Here is a 17,547-nt window from a genome sequence, read left to right on the forward strand (position 1 = left end):
TGCCATGTAACTAGTGGGTTCTGCTAAGTTTCAGTGGTAACACATGAGAAATTATCAAGAGAAATTACACTTACATGGATTAGAACAGCACAGGAACAGGTCCTTCTGGCCACCGTGTCTGTGCCGACCACAGTGCCAATCTAACTAATCCCATCTGCCTGCACACGTCTACACCCCTCCGTTCACATGACTGTCGAAATGCCTCTTGAACATTGCTATCATAACTGCTTCTACCACCTTCCCTGGCATTTTGATATGAGTTGAGACAAGAGTTTACATAAATTGTTGTACCTTTTTGCTGAGGTTCTCAAAAGTGTCTCCAGCTTTCTCAATAATGAAGCCAAGTGGGAAAATAGGACAGTAGAGGTTGGTGTCCTCATCAAACATGCAGTGTCTCAAGTAACCTGGGTCTGCCTTTTTCTGAATATTTCTTCTGGGAATAAAAATGTAAGAAAGAGAAAAGAATATGTATTACGATAGAATTAGAAATTCAGCACTGCTCATGATCAACCAGCCGGATAGTATTGTAAATTACTCAATAAATCAAAAGAAATTCAACATCCTTTCATGTCTAACATTGTTGTCCTTGCTCTGTACGGCCAATAACAAGAAACCAACAAAATCTCAGCAATTCCTCTCCTTAAACCTGGGGCTTAGTACATTATTGAGATAGGAACAAATTGTTAAACAGAATCTGATTAATTAACTGCAGTTGACATAATGATATTCTTTTTATCTACACCATTGTATTTTTGATATGTTGGATGTGATGCCACTACAATCTGAAATGTCAGCTTGCTCTAATGGAGTTATGAGTAGCCACCTTTGCCAGCAGTGTCTGAAGGCGACACTCATTGACAGATCGGCAGCAAGGAGAAACCAAAAAAAGTAATAAAAAAAGAGAAAAAGAGAGGGAGGACGGGAGGGGGAGCAACTCACTGTAGAATCAGGGAGGTGAAAATACTCACTAGACATATAGAGGGAGAGATCACTGTACAATTAGTGACACTGGAGGAGACCTACTGAAGGATCAGAGACTCAGAGACCTTCACCGAAAGATCGGGGATATGGAGAGGTTCCCTTAAGGATTGGGAATAAGGACAGATGACCTACATCCTTTGAGTCTCATTTCCTTAAAACACAAATCAAGCAGCTTCTCTTTGGCACCCATATTACATTGTGGGTATTCCCTTTTCACAGATCCCCTTCTTATGAAAATATCCTTTATCATACACATCCCTCAAAAATCTATTTTGATTCCTCAGGTTGTAAACTACAAGCCTGATTCCAATCACTTTTCCCATTAAGTTATTCAATGCATTGTCACCTCCAAATACATTCCCATCTTTCCAGCAATTCCATGTCAATCTCTCAAATGTTTGCCCCTGCCACGGTATGAAAACAGCACGATTGGATTGGTTTATTGGATTGGTTTATTATTGTCACATGTCAAGATACAAAGTGAAAACCTTTTGTTTTGCATGCCACCCAGACATATCATTCCATACATAATTACATCAAGGTAGTAAAAAGGAAAATGCAGTGCAGGTAGACTACTGAAGTGAAAGGGCAACAATGAGGTAAATTGGGAGATCAAGAGTTCATCTTTTAGCAGATGAAAGGTCTGTTCAAGACTCTGATAACAGTGGGGTAGAAGCTGTCCTTGAGTCTGATGGTACATGAAATAAAGAGAGAGAGAGAGAGACAGAGAGAAAAAGAAATGACAGGTGCAGAGATCTGATATTTGATACTTCATTGATGGGGGAGTCAAAAACAAGAGGGCTTAAGCTGAACTCCTCAGGCATTATTTCAGGTTTTTCTCACTACAATGGAAACTGGAACATCCAATAGGTACATCAATTGAAATTTTTGAAACTGAGGTCATTTGATTGTTTTAGACAGGCAAGAAAATAAAGAGAACAGAGCATGGCAAATAAATAGAACTGAGGTACATTTCAGCCACCTTCTAAATGAATCGTGAAAAAGGATCAGAAAATGAATGGCCTTCTCTTGCTTTTGTATTTGTCCCCTTCCATGTTCTTTGCAGATATCCATCCTCTACTCTCTGAGTATCTGAAATTCAAAACCTCCTTATCCCTCCTCTATCATCAAGCACCCCACGGGATTGATGAGATTGCTCTGAGAATCAGCATAGACTTGCTTTGTCCTCCTTTTATGTCTTATCAGAATGTGAATACTACATCTCCTCTGATTGCTTAGGGGATTATGGTACTGCTTAACTGAAGCATACAGATGAGAAAGATCTCAGATATGATCCAAAGATGTTTACTAATTTGACTAATCAAATTAATTTGACTGAGGTAGGTTTGGGTAGGCTATGAATAAGATGTGAAAAACTATACATGGATTCTGCCACGATCAGTAACTGTAGATATACTGAGAGAACATAATTGGGCTTGAATACATTTCCCTGTAGCCTCTCAACACTCATTAGCCTTAGCTCCCATATCACAGAAAGCCAGATGTGCATGGCACTGCCCTTGGAATATTAAAAAAGCAGGGGGATTCAATATCCTAAGGAGGGAAGAGAAAAAACTATATAGGGAAAATAACATATACATACATTTGTAAGGAGCACTAATATTCTTGCATTGTGTACAGCCATGAATGCTACCTATACATAAATATACACTCAGTGATTCCCTTTATTCATCTACGTACCCTCAAGGTTGTTGGCAATGCACATACACAAACTTCAGTGGTGCCCTTTCACACGTATATGACCCTCAGTTATACAAATACACATAATCCTCAGTAATGCTATTAAATAAATGAATACACCAGGCATTGCCTGAGGGAGTCTGCCAATTATCTACTTTAACTTCAGCAGAAACTTCAGATTTACTCATAACCAAAGTTTCCACTAATCTTCTGACAAAGTTACAGCAGCTAATGAAGGTAAATTCCCAATAATAATCCCTAATGACAGCCAAAACATATATAAAAGTCAGCTGTGTATAACCTTCAGTGAATCTGCTAGAAATATAAATACCAGTCAATGAGGTCCCATTAAAAATCTGCACAGTGAATATGCCTTTGCTGCATGTCCTTCATGAACAACAATGTCTGCTACTGATCTCTAAATACATGGTATAACCTGAGCCTGTGATATACTTCACAACAATAGTTCCCACCTTACTTTGAGAACCCAAACCTCGGGAAATGAATACTGTTTTTGATGAACAAAGTGAAGTTTTCAATCCCTTTTAGTACTGAGATCCTGCAAGAAGAAAAGAAAAACATATTTTTAGAACGCTGAATAAGGGTCTCTGATTGAACAGTCTACATATAAACAAGATACTGTAGAAAAGCTTTGACAATTTCTTCATGGGGGCAATAGTGCTCAAGAAAAATCAAATAAAGTTTATGATCACATAAATAAACGTTGTACTTGTTAGACAAGGATACATATTGAGACTTCTCTAAAGCTACCCAACAGATCCCTCTACCCTCTACCCTCTACTTCTCTTGCAGTCACATCATCCTGTCCCTGACTGCTGATCAAATTTGAGGAACTTAGTCTAAGTGATGTGACTGCGTCTTGGAACATGATACCCAAGTAACTCTGCCCTTCCCTGATGTGTCACAATGTGCAAAGCTCGGACTCCTCATAGATCCCAAGCAGAAATTCCCCAAACAGCCGACACATGCTGCAGATAAGATCACTTTGAACGACAATAGGATCCACATGTTGCAACTACAAAACACCAATTGCCCAGTCACTATGTTCTATTCAGTTAATTAGATTAATTAGCTTGGAGTGGATTTTATTGTCTTCAACATGCTCTCTCTCTCTTTGTAACTTCCCTCATTAACTTATCAATCAGGTAACTTCATCAATAGCCCATCACCATGACAACCTTGGCCTCACCCTATCAAAAATATTCCCTCTGTCCTATCCATTCCTCCCCAATCCTCTCTGCAACTTAAATCTAACTTGTTTTCTCTCTTTCCCAGTTCTAATGAGGGGTCTTGGATTGAAACTTTAACTCCATTTCTCCTTCCACAGATGCTGCCTGACCTGCTGAGTGTTTCCAGTATTTTCTGTTATTATTATCATAGTAATGCACGTCGTCACCCCCAGTTGAAGTTACTTGAATTTAACATCTAGTTCCACAGCAGACAGCTAATTGTAAGAGAGACAGCAGTAACAAACAGTAACTATCAAGAGTTTTATAAAAACCTCGTGGATGCTTCATTCTCCACTGGGCACCAAGAATAGACCTCGCATGTCTTTATCGAGTCACGGTAAATTACACATCTCCCCGTTTTTACTCCTGTGCAGGAAGAGTGATTGTAAACATGATTTATAGCAATCCAAACTTTATCTTATTTATTACAGCAATTTTTGGTTAAATAACTGCTTAAGAAACTCATTGCTTCAGTGGAGACCATTACCCTAAAGATGATCAGGTTCCGTCTTTCCTTTATATAGCTGACACCAGCTTTTGTAAATCAGGCCAGCAGTAGCTGGGGGCTTCAGGAAACTGACAGTGATGACAAAACCACGCCAAAAGGAGAACTGGAATCTGGGTCAGTGTTGATGGAGTATGAGAATAATAGCAACAATAAGTTGCATTTATATCTTATCTTCAATATTCCCAAACACCCATGGTCACAAATCTTACAAATTCGACCCTCGAGTCAAATTTGAAGATATCACAAAGGATGATAAAAGTCATACTCAGAGAGATAAGATGTAAGGTGCGCCTCAAAGAATGAGAGAGATTTAGAAAGACAGAGAGGTACAGCAAGAAAATTCTGCAATGTATGTCTGAGGAAGTTGAAAGAATGACCTCTCATGATTATGTGATTACAAAATGGAAATTGCAAGAGGCTGGAACTAAAGAAGAAAAAAGATCTCGGAGATTGTTAGTCTGTGGAAAAGCTTTGATGGGAAATGAGGTATTGCCAGTCCAGTGGTCAATATTGGTCAGCATGGATATGGGCATTAAGTGAATGGAATTTGGTGCAAATTAGGAATCAGTCAACAGAATTTTATACGACTTTTGGAGAGGGAGGTAAAGGTCTTTCAGATTAACTAAGTAGACTTCTCAGGACTACAGAGTGATAACTGTAAGGTTACTGAAGCCTGCAATGTAACGGAGTCCTGGCTTTATTTTTCCACTCTACATTGAACAGTTAGGAACCTGAAATCATGATCTAAAACTTGCAATCAGCAGTGAGCTGCCTGCTATCGCTGTAGAGGTTAGCGCTTATGCAAACCCCCAAGGGCAACTTGCTGGAAGGTTCAGGCTCCAACCTCAGGAGGGACGTCCTGAGACACAGCAAGTCCTTCCATTTGTGGTGCCACCAAGCAAGGTAACAAGAACAGCCCTGTCCATGAAATGCTAAAAAAAAACTCTTGATGGCTGGCTTAGCCACATCCTCTGTTTTAGCCAGCTATTAAAGTACAAAATGTTTACAAAACATTAATAATCATGCTAAAAATGTAAATTGTTAAAAGATTTAAAAAGACTTAAAATATTAAATGAACTCAAATAATTTTTTAAAAAGTCAATAAATTTGAACATTTACCTTGTACCTTGTTGAGTCAGAGAATGGTTTCCCCAGTACAAGTGCTGGAGATTTGCTCCAACATTACGCTCCGTGAGGAGTCAGACTGGACAGTATAGTCATGAAATGGCTGCTGAAAGGCAGCTCATCAGTCAGGACCTCCACATCACACACACCTGCATGGAAATCCCAAACTTTCTGGCATTTTCATGCGGAAACACCAGTGGTTCTTTGCAGAACTGCCAGTATTTCCTGCAAAATCAAGCCCATTTGTCCCTATCTGTTTAATGCTACAATAATTATGCATATTATTTAATTTCCAGTTACTCCTCCCTCTACACATCCATTCCCCACAACCTCGTCTCTTCATACTGTACCATTTCCAAGCAGATCCATTTCTCCAAACACACAATCTGAGTCAGACATGCATGTGGATCCAGGAACATTGTCATTCTAGGGAAGAATTTAACAAGAAGTGACTACTTTTATTCAAGAAATTGTTTTAAATCAGAGAGACAAGGTAAGATCATAAATTAAACTGCATCCATTAACATTTATTCCAATTCAGATTGTTAGACAACTAATTACAAGAAAATAATTCAGAAGGGTTATGATAATCTGAAGAAAAAATGAGAGCACTATAAGAAAAAGTGCATAAGGAAATAAATTGGTAAATTGGTTTATTAGTGTCGCAGGTACCGAGGTACAGTGAAAAACTGTTTTGCATGCCATCCATACAGGTCATTTCGTTGCACAGTGCATTGAGGTAGTGTAAGGAAAAACAACAGAATGCAGAATAAAGTGTTAAAGTTACAGAGAAAGTGCACTGCGGCAGACAATAAGGTGCAAAGTCATAACGAGGTAGATTGAAGGTAGAGTGGTGGATGTGATGTATATGGACTTTAGTGAGGCGCTTGACAAGGCTCCCCATGGTAGGCTCATCCATAAAGTCATGAGGCATGGGATCCATGGAGACTTGGCGGCGTGGATTTGGAATTGGCTGCCCACGGAAGGCAGAGGGTGGTAGTAGATGAAGAGTATTCTGCCTGGAGGTCAGTGATTAGTGGTATTCCACAGGGATCTGTTCTGGGACCCCTGCTCTTTGTGATTTTTATAAATGACTTAGATGAGGAAGTGGAGGGGTGGGTTAGTAAGTTTGCAGATGACACAAAGGTTGGAGGTGTTATGAATAGTATAGAAGGTTGTCGTAGGTTACAATGGGACATAGACAGGATGCAGAGTTGGACAGAGAAGTGGCAGATGGAGTTCAATCTGGAAAAGTGTGAAGTGATATGTTTTGGAAGATTGAATTTGAAGGTGGAGTATAAGGTTAATGGCAGGATTCTTAGCAGTGTGGAGGAACAGAGGGATCTTGGGGTCCAACTCCATAGGTCCCTCAAAGTTGCCACCCAAGTTGATAGGGTGGTTAAGAAGGTGTATGATGTGCTGGCCTTCATCAGTTGGAGCATTGAGTTTAAGAGCCAGGAGGTAATGTTGCAGCTCTACAAAACTCTGGTTAGACTAAACTTAGAGTATTGTATTAAGTTCTGGTTGCCTCATCAAAGGAACGATATAAGTTTAGAGAAGGTGCAGAGGAGATTTACCAGGGTGCTGCCTGGATTAGAGAACATGTCTTATGAGGAAAGTTTGAGCGAGCTAGGGCTTTTCTCTTGGAGCGACACAGGATGAGAGGCAATTTGATAGAGGTGTATAAGATTATGAGAGGGATAGATGGAGTGGACAGTCAGCACCTTTTTCCCAGGGCAGCAATGGCCAACACCAGAGGACATCCATTTAAGGAGAGTGGAGGAAAGTTTAGGGGAGATGTCAGAGGTCGGTTTTTACACAGAGAGTGGTGGGTGCCTAGAACACACTGCCAGGGGTGGTGGTAGAGGCTGATACAATAGGGACATTTAAAAGACTCTTAGATAGGCCCATGGATATGGGAAAAATGTAGGGTTATGGGCTGTGTAGGAGGGAAGGGTTAGATTAATCATGGGGTAGGTTTATATAGGTCGACACAACATTGTGGGCCATGCTATGTTCTATTGTGAGGTCAGGAGTCTACATCATACCAGGGTACCGTTCAATAGACTTATAACAGTGGGATAGAAGCTGTCTTTGATCCTGGTGGTATGTGCTTTCAGACTTTTGTATCTTCTGCCCAATGGGATGGGGGAGAAGGGAAAATGTCCAGGGTGGGTGGTTATTTTGGCTGCTTTACTGAAACAGCGAGAAGTTTAGACATAGTCCATGGAGGGGAGGCTGGTTTCTGTGATGTGCTGAGCTGTGTTCACAACTCTCTGCAGTTTCTTGTGGTCTGGGGCAGAGCAGTTGCCGTACCAAGCCGTGCTGCATCTGGATAGGATGCTTTCTATGGTGCATCGGGGGAGGGGAACCACAGAGATTGAGGGTGGACCATTGGGGTCTACGGGCAGACTCATATCATTGTCACTGGCAACATGTTTTAACGAATATACTGCCCTGAGCTGAATGACATAGGAAGAATGCACATAGACTGTCTACTGTTGTGTTTAGAATATTGAGGTGATACCAGACCGGGAAGAGATTACGTTCAATTGGAGTACTGATTAGTTTTTTTTACATCCAATGAAGGAAGGATATAAAATCTACTGGAATGATACAGTTTAGGATCGGTCGGATGCTACTAGAGATACAAGATTAGACTTCTGACAGAAGCAGGATAATTCAATAGAGGCCCGGTACTGCATAAACCCACTCCCTCTTGTTCACATCCTTGCTGGTGTCTGAAATGATGGAGCTTCTTGAAGCTGTTTCCACTACTGCTCTGTCCTTTGTCTGCCCTCTGTCTTTTAAGAAGTGGACAAGATATTTAAAAGATATTTAGAAAAACACAATAACAGTGGAGATGCAACATTTCCTGGTCTATATTGTTTGCTGGTGAATGTTTCTGGACTGTTATCACAGATAAGGGAGCTTGGCAGACCTTCTATCATGATAAGGAATTTTGGAGGTAATGAGTTTTGTACATCTTCAATCTTACCTCAGGACAAGTGCTCATTCTCTGATACGGGGTTGTTCTAGTCTGTACAGTGATGCTGAAAATATCTCGACCCTGGAATGAAAATGATTAAAGAATTAATTTTTAACTATCAGCACCTTTGGTGAACTTGGATATTTCCAACACAATTGAAATGGACCCATTTCTAGAACACAGGAGTTATGGCAACATGCTTTCAAACTGAATGCAACACGAACACCAGTTCATGTCCCTCTCATTAAAAATCACTGTTGGATGAAAAGTTCTTTGAAAGCATGCCTCTGTAACTCCTGTATCAAATGAAGCATAAGTCTCGAGCCCACATTTCTCCACACGCATAATAAACCCGTAATGGCCACCTCACTGGTGAGCCATTCATAGGGAAGGTTGTCAGACATTAAAGATCATCTCTATCAGGCAACCAAGAATAACTATATAAAAGGTTGACATGGATGAGGGGGAAGAAGGACCAGTTGATGGTTGTGTTTGACCATCCCACCCTCATTGTGATTGTCTGCCCTTTAGGTGTCCTGTGTTGTTGATGCCCCCACAGTGCTGCAGGGTGTCGAGTGATCAGTAAGGCTGAGATCACGGCATGTTGCACTGAGGTGACTAAAATGCAAAAGCTGCCATCATTGGTGGACCAAACAATAATAACTTTTCAAATATCTTGAGTAAAAGGCTGACAGATGCTGTGTGAAATACATTAATGTTAGAACGGAACCAGTTTAATTCCCCTCTCACTGGTGATGGGGGGGGAGGGGGGTGTTGTGCTCGTGAACAATCATTCTCACACAGCGGCACGTTCAGTTTTGGTCTGTAAATGTGGTTCAAAACTTGTTAAATAATTCCATGCGCATCTGACGCTGCGTAAAAGCCAAACCTGCCAGCACGGACCCTGACCAGGAATGCCCGGTCCAGTTTCACAGATGTCATGATTGCTGAACAATTCACTGCAGATAAAACCAACCTGCCATCACACAACTCTGAAAATATGAATATTGGGTGATCCAGTTTCTGGGCAAATGTTTTGACATTTCCTTCCAGTTTATGAATAAAGCTTCCAAAAATAATTAGGTTTCACTGGGGCAGATAAGGCACCATGATCCCATTGCAGCAGGTGAGAAGCTCTACAGTCTGTCTTTAACAGAAATTACACCAGTTGCCCCTACCTCTGGTGGATTGATGTATTCTGCCACATCCCATACTTTTTTTCCCAAGGAGGAATTTGTGATTGCAATCCCTTTGACCTTGGTGATGACAGAACTCTCAGGAGCACTCTCTTTTTCTTGGTATGATTTCTGGATGATGAAAACATACCTGTGTAAATCAGAAACAAGAATTATTAATCTGAACATTAAATCAAGCAGTTTTTTGCAAGTTATTTCCTTTTTCTTCCAGGAAGGGGCTTTTATTTCTCAGCTGAATTATCCCAATACCAAATACTATTGGTACAACTGCCTTCAAAAGCAGCCTTTGTTTTTCTTGTTTCATTGTCAACTGACCGTTCTTACCAAGCATTAAAGGCCAATTGTGTCTGTTTTCTGCCGTCCTTGCACCTGTACCACATCCTGCCACTCTGCTTCTCCCCAGTGAGCACAAAAACTTTCTGTTTCCTACACACATGAGTTTTACAATTCTTGATTCTTAATCTATTTCAGTTCAGATATGCAAATCAAGACCTCATTAATTTCTAACTGGAGCTAACTTCTTTGGATGTACATTTCAAGTGTGACATAGACATATTTTTCTCCATATCGCTTTCAGTTTAAAAAACATTCAAATAGATTATTTGAATATTGTAAGAGCTGAAATGAATAGAGTGAGCTGATCAAGGGCAGCAAAAGAAATGAGCACTGTGGATACGTGGACCACAGTATATCTTAAATAACATTGAAATTATTAAATATCCACACAACAATATTGCCGACAGTATTTTGTGACGATGGATATTTTTGGGCAAAAGATCTCTCCAGGTCCCACTAAGCAATGTCAGTGAGGCCTTTCATTGCCTGGAAGGTCTGGTATTTGTCAATTGCAGTTGTGGTCTTACAAATGCATCACAGTGAAAGTTAGCACTTTGAAATTGGCTGAATACAGAGGAATAAAAATCACTATGTAACACAAGCAGAGCATTTTTCCAAACATTCTTGTCTGACATTTTATTTGAAAGTCACCGAAGATATCCAAACATGGTTGCCTTCCAACTTGGAAAAGGTTTGTAGACAAGATGAGGATTGGATGGTGGCATTCAACAATGAAAGTCAAAACCAAAGTTGGGGTTCATGACGATGACATTTAACCTTGATGCACTTGTTTTTCATGGGAATTCTCACCATTTAGATAAAGGAACTTCCTAAATTTCAAATGTGCAGTTGATCATTGGTAAATTGGCACTCCCTTTTGATGTTATTTTACTACCACTTCATGATTGGCTGAAAATAGGGTGGTGATAGCACAAAAATCAACCCTTTACTGATTGAAATAGGGATGATAACCATGTAAAGAACACATTAGATGGTTGGTTAAGGAAAATTGGAACGAAGGAATAGAGGAATAAGGGAACAAAGGAGAATGTAGGATTAAAATTGCTGATTATATAAAAGATAAACATTGTTGCAAATGGATTAGGCTGAATCACTGTATCTGAGTGGTACTTCCTATAGAGTTGTTTATACATGACTACTTAACAGAAACAATGCATTGTATTTATACAACTCCTTTATTTTCAGAAGAATACCAAGGCATTTCACAGCAGTGTGAGGAAAACAGACAATAAGCCAAAATGGGAAAGATTAGATGATAAGATGCAAAGATAAGACCCTTAAAAAGCATTGATGTACAGAAGGACCTTGTGGTCCATGTGCATAGCTCCCTGAAGGTGGCTGCACAAATTGATAGGGTAGTAAAGAAGGCATATGGCATGCTTGCCTTTATGAATCAAGGCACTGAGTTCAAGAGTCAGGAAGTTATGTTGCAGCTTTATAAAACTCTGGTTAGGTCGCATCGGGAGTATTACATTCCATTCTGGTTGCCCCATTATAGGAAGGATGTGGAGGCTATGGAGAGGGTGCAGAAGAGGTTTACCAGGATGCTGCCTGGATTAGAGGGCATGTGCTATAAGGAGAGGTTGGGCAAACTAGGGGTGTTTTCTTTGGAGTGGCGGAGGGTGAGAGGAGACCTGATTGAAGTTTCTAAAATTATGAGAGGCATAGATAGAGTAGACAGTCAGTATCTAATTCCCATGGTTGAAATGTCTAATACTAGAGGGCATGCATTTAAGGTGAGAGGGGAAAAGTTCAAAGGAGATGTGCAGGGCAAGTTTTTTACACAGAGATTGGTAGGTGCGTGGAATGCACTGCCAGGGGTGGTTGTGGAGGCAGATACAATAGAGGCATTTAAGAGGCTCTTAGATAGGCACGTGAATATGCAGAGAATGGAGGGATATGGACCTTGTGTAGGCAGAAGGAATTCATTTCATTAGCTTAATTAGTTTGGCACAACATTGTGGGTTCTGTGATAACCAAAGGTTTGGTAAAAATGTGTAAATTTACAGAGAAAATTTGTTTGTAGTTTTAAAGGTTTGTAGATTTTTTTTATAAATGAGCTAATGACTGCTAAGTTAGCTAACAAACAAATTTCCTATCATGCACTTGTATATCGTGTTCAGGATAATTTAATTTTTATGCCATTAGATCCCTAAAAATCAGGTGCAATTGCCCTTTGCATAGATATTAAGGCTCTCTTGTGGTAATCATATACAACAAAATGGCAGCTTTTCCAACAATTTTCAATTAATGCTTCAATTATCAAGAACAATTACATACCGATTTAAATAGAATTCTACACAACAGTTTGATTTTAAAGTGGGTGAAATGGCCCAATGTTTAAATTGGTTAATGCTCTGCTTAAGTAATTCTGACCTAAGGAGACTAGAAAGTTGCTAATCTCATTACTGAGTGGTTTCCATAGATCTTGGACCACAGTTACAATGGTAGGTTGGGAGACACATGATATCAAACTTCCTGGCATATATTTCTTTGAAATACCTCAGAACAATGTACTTCATTAAGAGCACTGTATAAGAGTCTAAATTAGGTACAGGAGAAAATGGATCTTGAGATACACATTAGCAAATTACTTAAGGTTGTGCAACATGTTAATGAAGCTTTAAAAAAAACTAAACAATGCACACAGGTTCAAGTTAAAGAGAGAAAGAACCAAAATGCAGAGATCGAAGTTTCCTTTAATTGCCCATATTAAACCTATGATGAAGTATAGGTCACATTTAGTAAAGTGCACAGTTCCTGTTTTCATATTATAAGGACCAGAGACAATGAAGACTGTGCAAAAAAGATTTACAAGGGTGATATTGGTTACAATTCCATGAATAAAGATCGAACAGACTGAAGCTTTCTTTTAGGAACAGGGTAGACTGAGGGATGACCTGATAGAAGATTTTAAGAATTTAAAATGGTTTGATAGGATGGACATAAAAATGTTGTTTTAATTCTTAGAGAGTTAAAAGAAACAAGGGCCTTATATGTAAGTGAACCTCAACTAAATTCCAATAAGGGATTCAAGAGATTTTTTTTTATATACAGAGAGTAGTTAGAATGGTGAATCTGCTAACACAAGTAAAAGTTGAGTCTGTTATCATGACTCTATTTATTAGGAAACTGAAGAAGAATTTGAAAGATTATGGAATTAAAGGTTATGGGGTGGTGGGAGAACAGAAGAGAGTGAAAGGAACCTCAAATAGATAAATACCGGCAAAGTTCAGTTGGGCTAAATGACCTGTTTCTGTTCGGTATGTGTAATTCTGTATAACAAATCCATAACTTAAATTTCATAGAGTCCTAGAGCCATACAGCATGGAAACAGACCCTTCAGCTCAATTGGTCCATGCCGACCAAGATGGCCATCTAAACTAGTCCCATTTGCCTGCATTTGGCCCATATCGTTCTACCTTTCCTATCCAAGTGCCTTTTAAATGTTGTTAACGTACCTGTCTTAACCACTTCCTCTTGCAGCTCATTTCATGTAAGCACCACCCTCTGGGTGAAAAAAGGGCCCTTCAGTTTCCTATTAAGTCTCCCCCTCTCACCCTCTTTGCCCTCTAGTTCTTGATTCCCTAACCCTGGGGAAAAGGACTGAGCGCATTCAGCCTCTTTATGCCCCTCATGATTTTATACACCTCTATAAAATCATCCCTTATTCTCCTATGCTCCAAAGAATAAAGTGCTGGCCTGTTCAGCCTCTCTCTATAACTCAGTCCCTCAAGTCCCGGAAACATCCTTGTTAAGCTTTTCTGCACTCTTTCCAGTTTAATGGTATCTTTCCTATAGCAGAGTACATTCAGTGCCCTGACCGATGAAGGTCAGCATGCCAGAAGCCTTCTTCACCCCCCCCCTGTCTACCTGTGACACTGCTTTTAGGGAACAATGTACTTGTACTCCTAGGGCCCTCTGTTCTAAAACACTCCCCAAGACTTTCATTTTCTTAACAAAATAAAATTCAAATACTGGCTTTTAATATTAACGAAAATTAAATAAAATATATTAATGGAGATACTCAGGTCCAGCAATTAAATCACAAAAATTGACACTGTTATTGCTGCAAATCCTTCAATGAATGTGGTACCTATGGATTACCAAGGAGATGCACCCAAAGGGCTGTCAACCCATTGACACCAAATGCATGGATTTCCCCCAGGTGCTCCCACATCCCAAAGATGTTCGGGTTGAAAGGCTAATCGCCCTTAATGTGCAGCTGAGTGGTGGAATCTGGAGGGAGCTGATGGGAATGGGGGGAGAATAGGTTACAGGGGAAACTAGTGGGGGAATGGGATTGCTGTGTGAACCTGCATAGACTTGATGGGCCAAAATGTTATCAGGAAATATGGAAATATGCCCATAATGGGTCAGTTCATCAGGAAAGAAAAAATTCCTCTTGTAAAATTACATCAAAATTTAATTTGTATAATTACAAATGAATCCTTGTGGATTCTCCGAATAAACCCACATACTGTGCAATTAGTTTCCTTGGAAATTGCTGATCACAGGTGGAGACACTGGAGGCAGGATCCTTTAATATCCTAAAGTAGTTTAGTGTTGGACCTCAGGAGAAGGAAAAAAGAGCAAGAAAATCATTTTTGTGAGTAGTGTGCAGAGATAATATAATGTTGTAAAATTGTTAATTTAAAACCAGCCATATTTCACAAAAATGTGCACTGCTGCTTAAGATAAGCCTTGCCAGGCATGGTCTGTTATAAAAAAGAATAGTTCTCAGTGGCTAGAGTTGGAAGAAGCTCATCTAGTTCATATTAGACATGGATATCTGCCTTAATACAAGTCAGCAATCTCATTAACGTGGAAATCAAAACAAAAACTGCAGATGCTGGAAATAATAACAGAAAATGCTACAAACACTCAGGGGCAGGCAGCATCTGTGGAAAGAGAAACAGAAATAATATTTCAGGTCAAAGATCATGAAAACTGGAAAAGAGAGAAATCGCATTAGTTTTAAGTTGCAGAGAAAGTGGGGGAGGAAAGGCCAGGATAAAGGGAACAGCTTTGATAGTGTGGGGCCAGGAATGGAGCGGTGATAAGCTTTTGATAGATTACTGGGAGTAAACAGATAGAAACCACGGTACTGCATCCATGGCCTTCCCAACATTGGAGAAATGCGGGTGACCACTTGATATATTTATTTATTAGTCACATGCACATTGAAACACACAGTGAAATGCGTCTTTTTGCGTTACTGAGAATGTTCTGGGGGGCAGCCCGCACGTGTTGCCGCGCTTCCGGCGCCAACATAGCACGCCCACAACTTCCTAACCTGTAGGTCTTTGGAATGTGGGAGGAAACCAGAGCACCCGGAGGAAACCCACGCAGACACGGGGAGAATGTACAAACTCCTTGCAGACAGCAGCGGGAATTGAACCCGGGTCGCTGGTGCTGTAACAGCGTTACACTAACCGCTGCACGACCGTGGAGCACCAGCATTCAGTTACCACATGCAACTTTGAGCTTCCTGTTGCCTGTCACTTTAATTTTCCATCTCATTCCCACTCTGATCCTTCTGTGGCTTCCTGCATGGCTCCAAAAAAGGTGCAATGGAGACTCATCTGCGCTGGGCACAGCGCTGGCTTCTGGACTCAATATCGAATTCAACAATTTCAAGTACCCCACTTTCCATTTCAGAACGGCCCATATCTGCTGTGGATTACACATCTGTAATGTTCACTCTCTGTGCTGACACTGCCTGATCTGCTGAGCGTTTCCTGCAGTTCTCACCTGCATTTCACAGCTTTTCTTTCGCATTCTCATCAATCACATGGCCTCATTAACAGCAACCCTGACCTCACCTTGTCGGAGATGTTCCCCCCTGTCCTGTCCATCCCTGCCCCACTCTCTCCGCAACGTAGAACTAACTGGTTTCTCTCCTCTCCAGTTCTGATGTTTCTGTTTTGAGCACAGGGCCAACAGAGAGTCCAAGCAGTCCTGTCTAAGTTGACAGGCCAGCAGGATATCTTCCAGGATCTTACTTTTCTCGGGTATTTGGGAATATTTCACATGATGACGGTGTTGAAAGGAACTATAATCAAGATCAGACTACGGCTTCATTAAACTTAGCACAATACCCATGAAACTCAGCGTTTCATCTGAGAAGCAATCTCCACTTTAGACTGAGGCCTGGAACTTACTACATGTCCCTCTACATGTTTCTGTATTTACAGTTCAAAGAGAACATTTGCACTCCATGGAGTCCCAGTAAATCAAATCATGAACATTGCAATATTATTAACAATTGTTTGCCTTAAAGTTCAGGCGCAACTACAAGGGGCGAGGATCGGAAATGATACAACGTCTAAAACAACTCCTGGTTGACCAAAGTTTTAATAAAGTACAACTTTATAAATTGATTTACCCCACAGAAACTCAGTACTAATGGGTGGGGAAAAACCCTTTGATGCAAAATCAATAAATAAAGGGAAATGCTGGGAAACGGTGGAAAGCGACACTGGGTTAACGTTTCAGGTGGAAACCCTTCATCAGAACCGAGAAAATAAGAAAACAAGTGAGTCATGCAAAAGAAACATTATGTTAAAGTCAATCTGTTCAATTCAAACTTGATGCGATCATCCCGAATTGCAGAATATACTTACATGACAAAATACATTATGATGATAAATTGGATGATTCTGTAGATGATTCCTAAATTTCGGTTTTTAACCACCATAACTTTCTGCGTTTCATAATTCCAAAAATCTGCCCAGCAGAAATTACACGCTGCTTTGAAGCCCATAGTTTTAACCCCCTTCCACGATGCTGTTTGGGCTCTGGCGAATTGAACCTCTCTCAGCCTCTCATCCGCTTACATGCCAGCGCAATGTGTTTTGCTCTCTGGTTTGCTGGGTGCCTGAGAACTGAACGCGGGTCCCTCCCACCTCTCTCTCCCTCCTCCCCGTACCCCGCCACATCCACGCCCTCGAGGCTCCAACTGTTTGCTTCAAAATGTTTTCACACGATATCAAGATAAATCGCAATTTAGTCCGAATGTGTTTAGCTTTCCCGAAAGATCCCGAATCTCCACATTTAAAAGTTTATTGATTAATTCCAAGACTTCCCACTTTTCGCTCATTGCAGACCGTGCCCACTTGTGCGAAAGAAAGTTTTCAATCTTAATTTGCATTGCATTTCTCCTAACTTGTCTTTCTATCCCCGGGCAATTTAGTTGAAGCGATTATCATCGTCTGCGTTAACCATCTAGAGTCCTGACTGCTGCCATGATGTCACCACCTGGCTGCATGGATTTACAGAATATGTGTAACTCAGGATTAAACCCGTGCTTCCTCACCGGTTTCATTTCACTCCTACCGCAAAACTTTCGCTTCTTTCTTTAAAAAAAAGCCGTCAGTGGTCTCAACGGCTCCAGGTTCCGCAGTACAATATGGGGACTGTATTTCAAATATACCCCAC

General features: G+C 40.5%; 1 protein-coding gene across 3 annotated transcripts in view; it reads right to left on the bottom strand.

Annotated features, from left to right (window-relative positions):
- Positions 1-16,962, bottom strand: part of p2rx2 (purinergic receptor P2X, ligand-gated ion channel, 2) — a 36,661-nt gene extending 19,699 nt beyond the window's left edge. For 2 of the 3 annotated variants that reach the window (XM_052032013.1, XM_052032011.1), the window contains exons 1-7: positions 16,734-16,962; positions 9,733-9,880; positions 8,564-8,635; positions 5,916-5,991; positions 4,205-4,298; positions 3,161-3,241; positions 292-433 (exon numbers count right to left, since the gene is read on the bottom strand). In XM_052032013.1, the coding sequence (XP_051887973.1) occupies positions 292-433; positions 3,161-3,241; positions 4,205-4,298; positions 5,916-5,991; positions 8,564-8,635; positions 9,733-9,880; positions 16,734-16,873 (753 nt within the window). In that variant the 5' untranslated portion in view covers positions 16,874-16,962. The remainder of the gene's footprint in view (positions 1-291; positions 434-3,160; positions 3,242-4,204; positions 4,299-5,915; positions 5,992-8,563; positions 8,636-9,732; positions 9,881-16,733) is intronic. The other variant, XM_052032012.1, reaches the window with a different exon arrangement.
- Between the last annotated feature and the right edge of the window lie 585 nt (positions 16,963-17,547).

Source organism: Pristis pectinata, chromosome 17 (genome assembly GCF_009764475.1).
Source record: "Pristis pectinata isolate sPriPec2 chromosome 17, sPriPec2.1.pri, whole genome shotgun sequence".
Taxonomy (NCBI): domain Eukaryota; kingdom Metazoa; phylum Chordata; class Chondrichthyes; order Rhinopristiformes; family Pristidae; genus Pristis; species Pristis pectinata.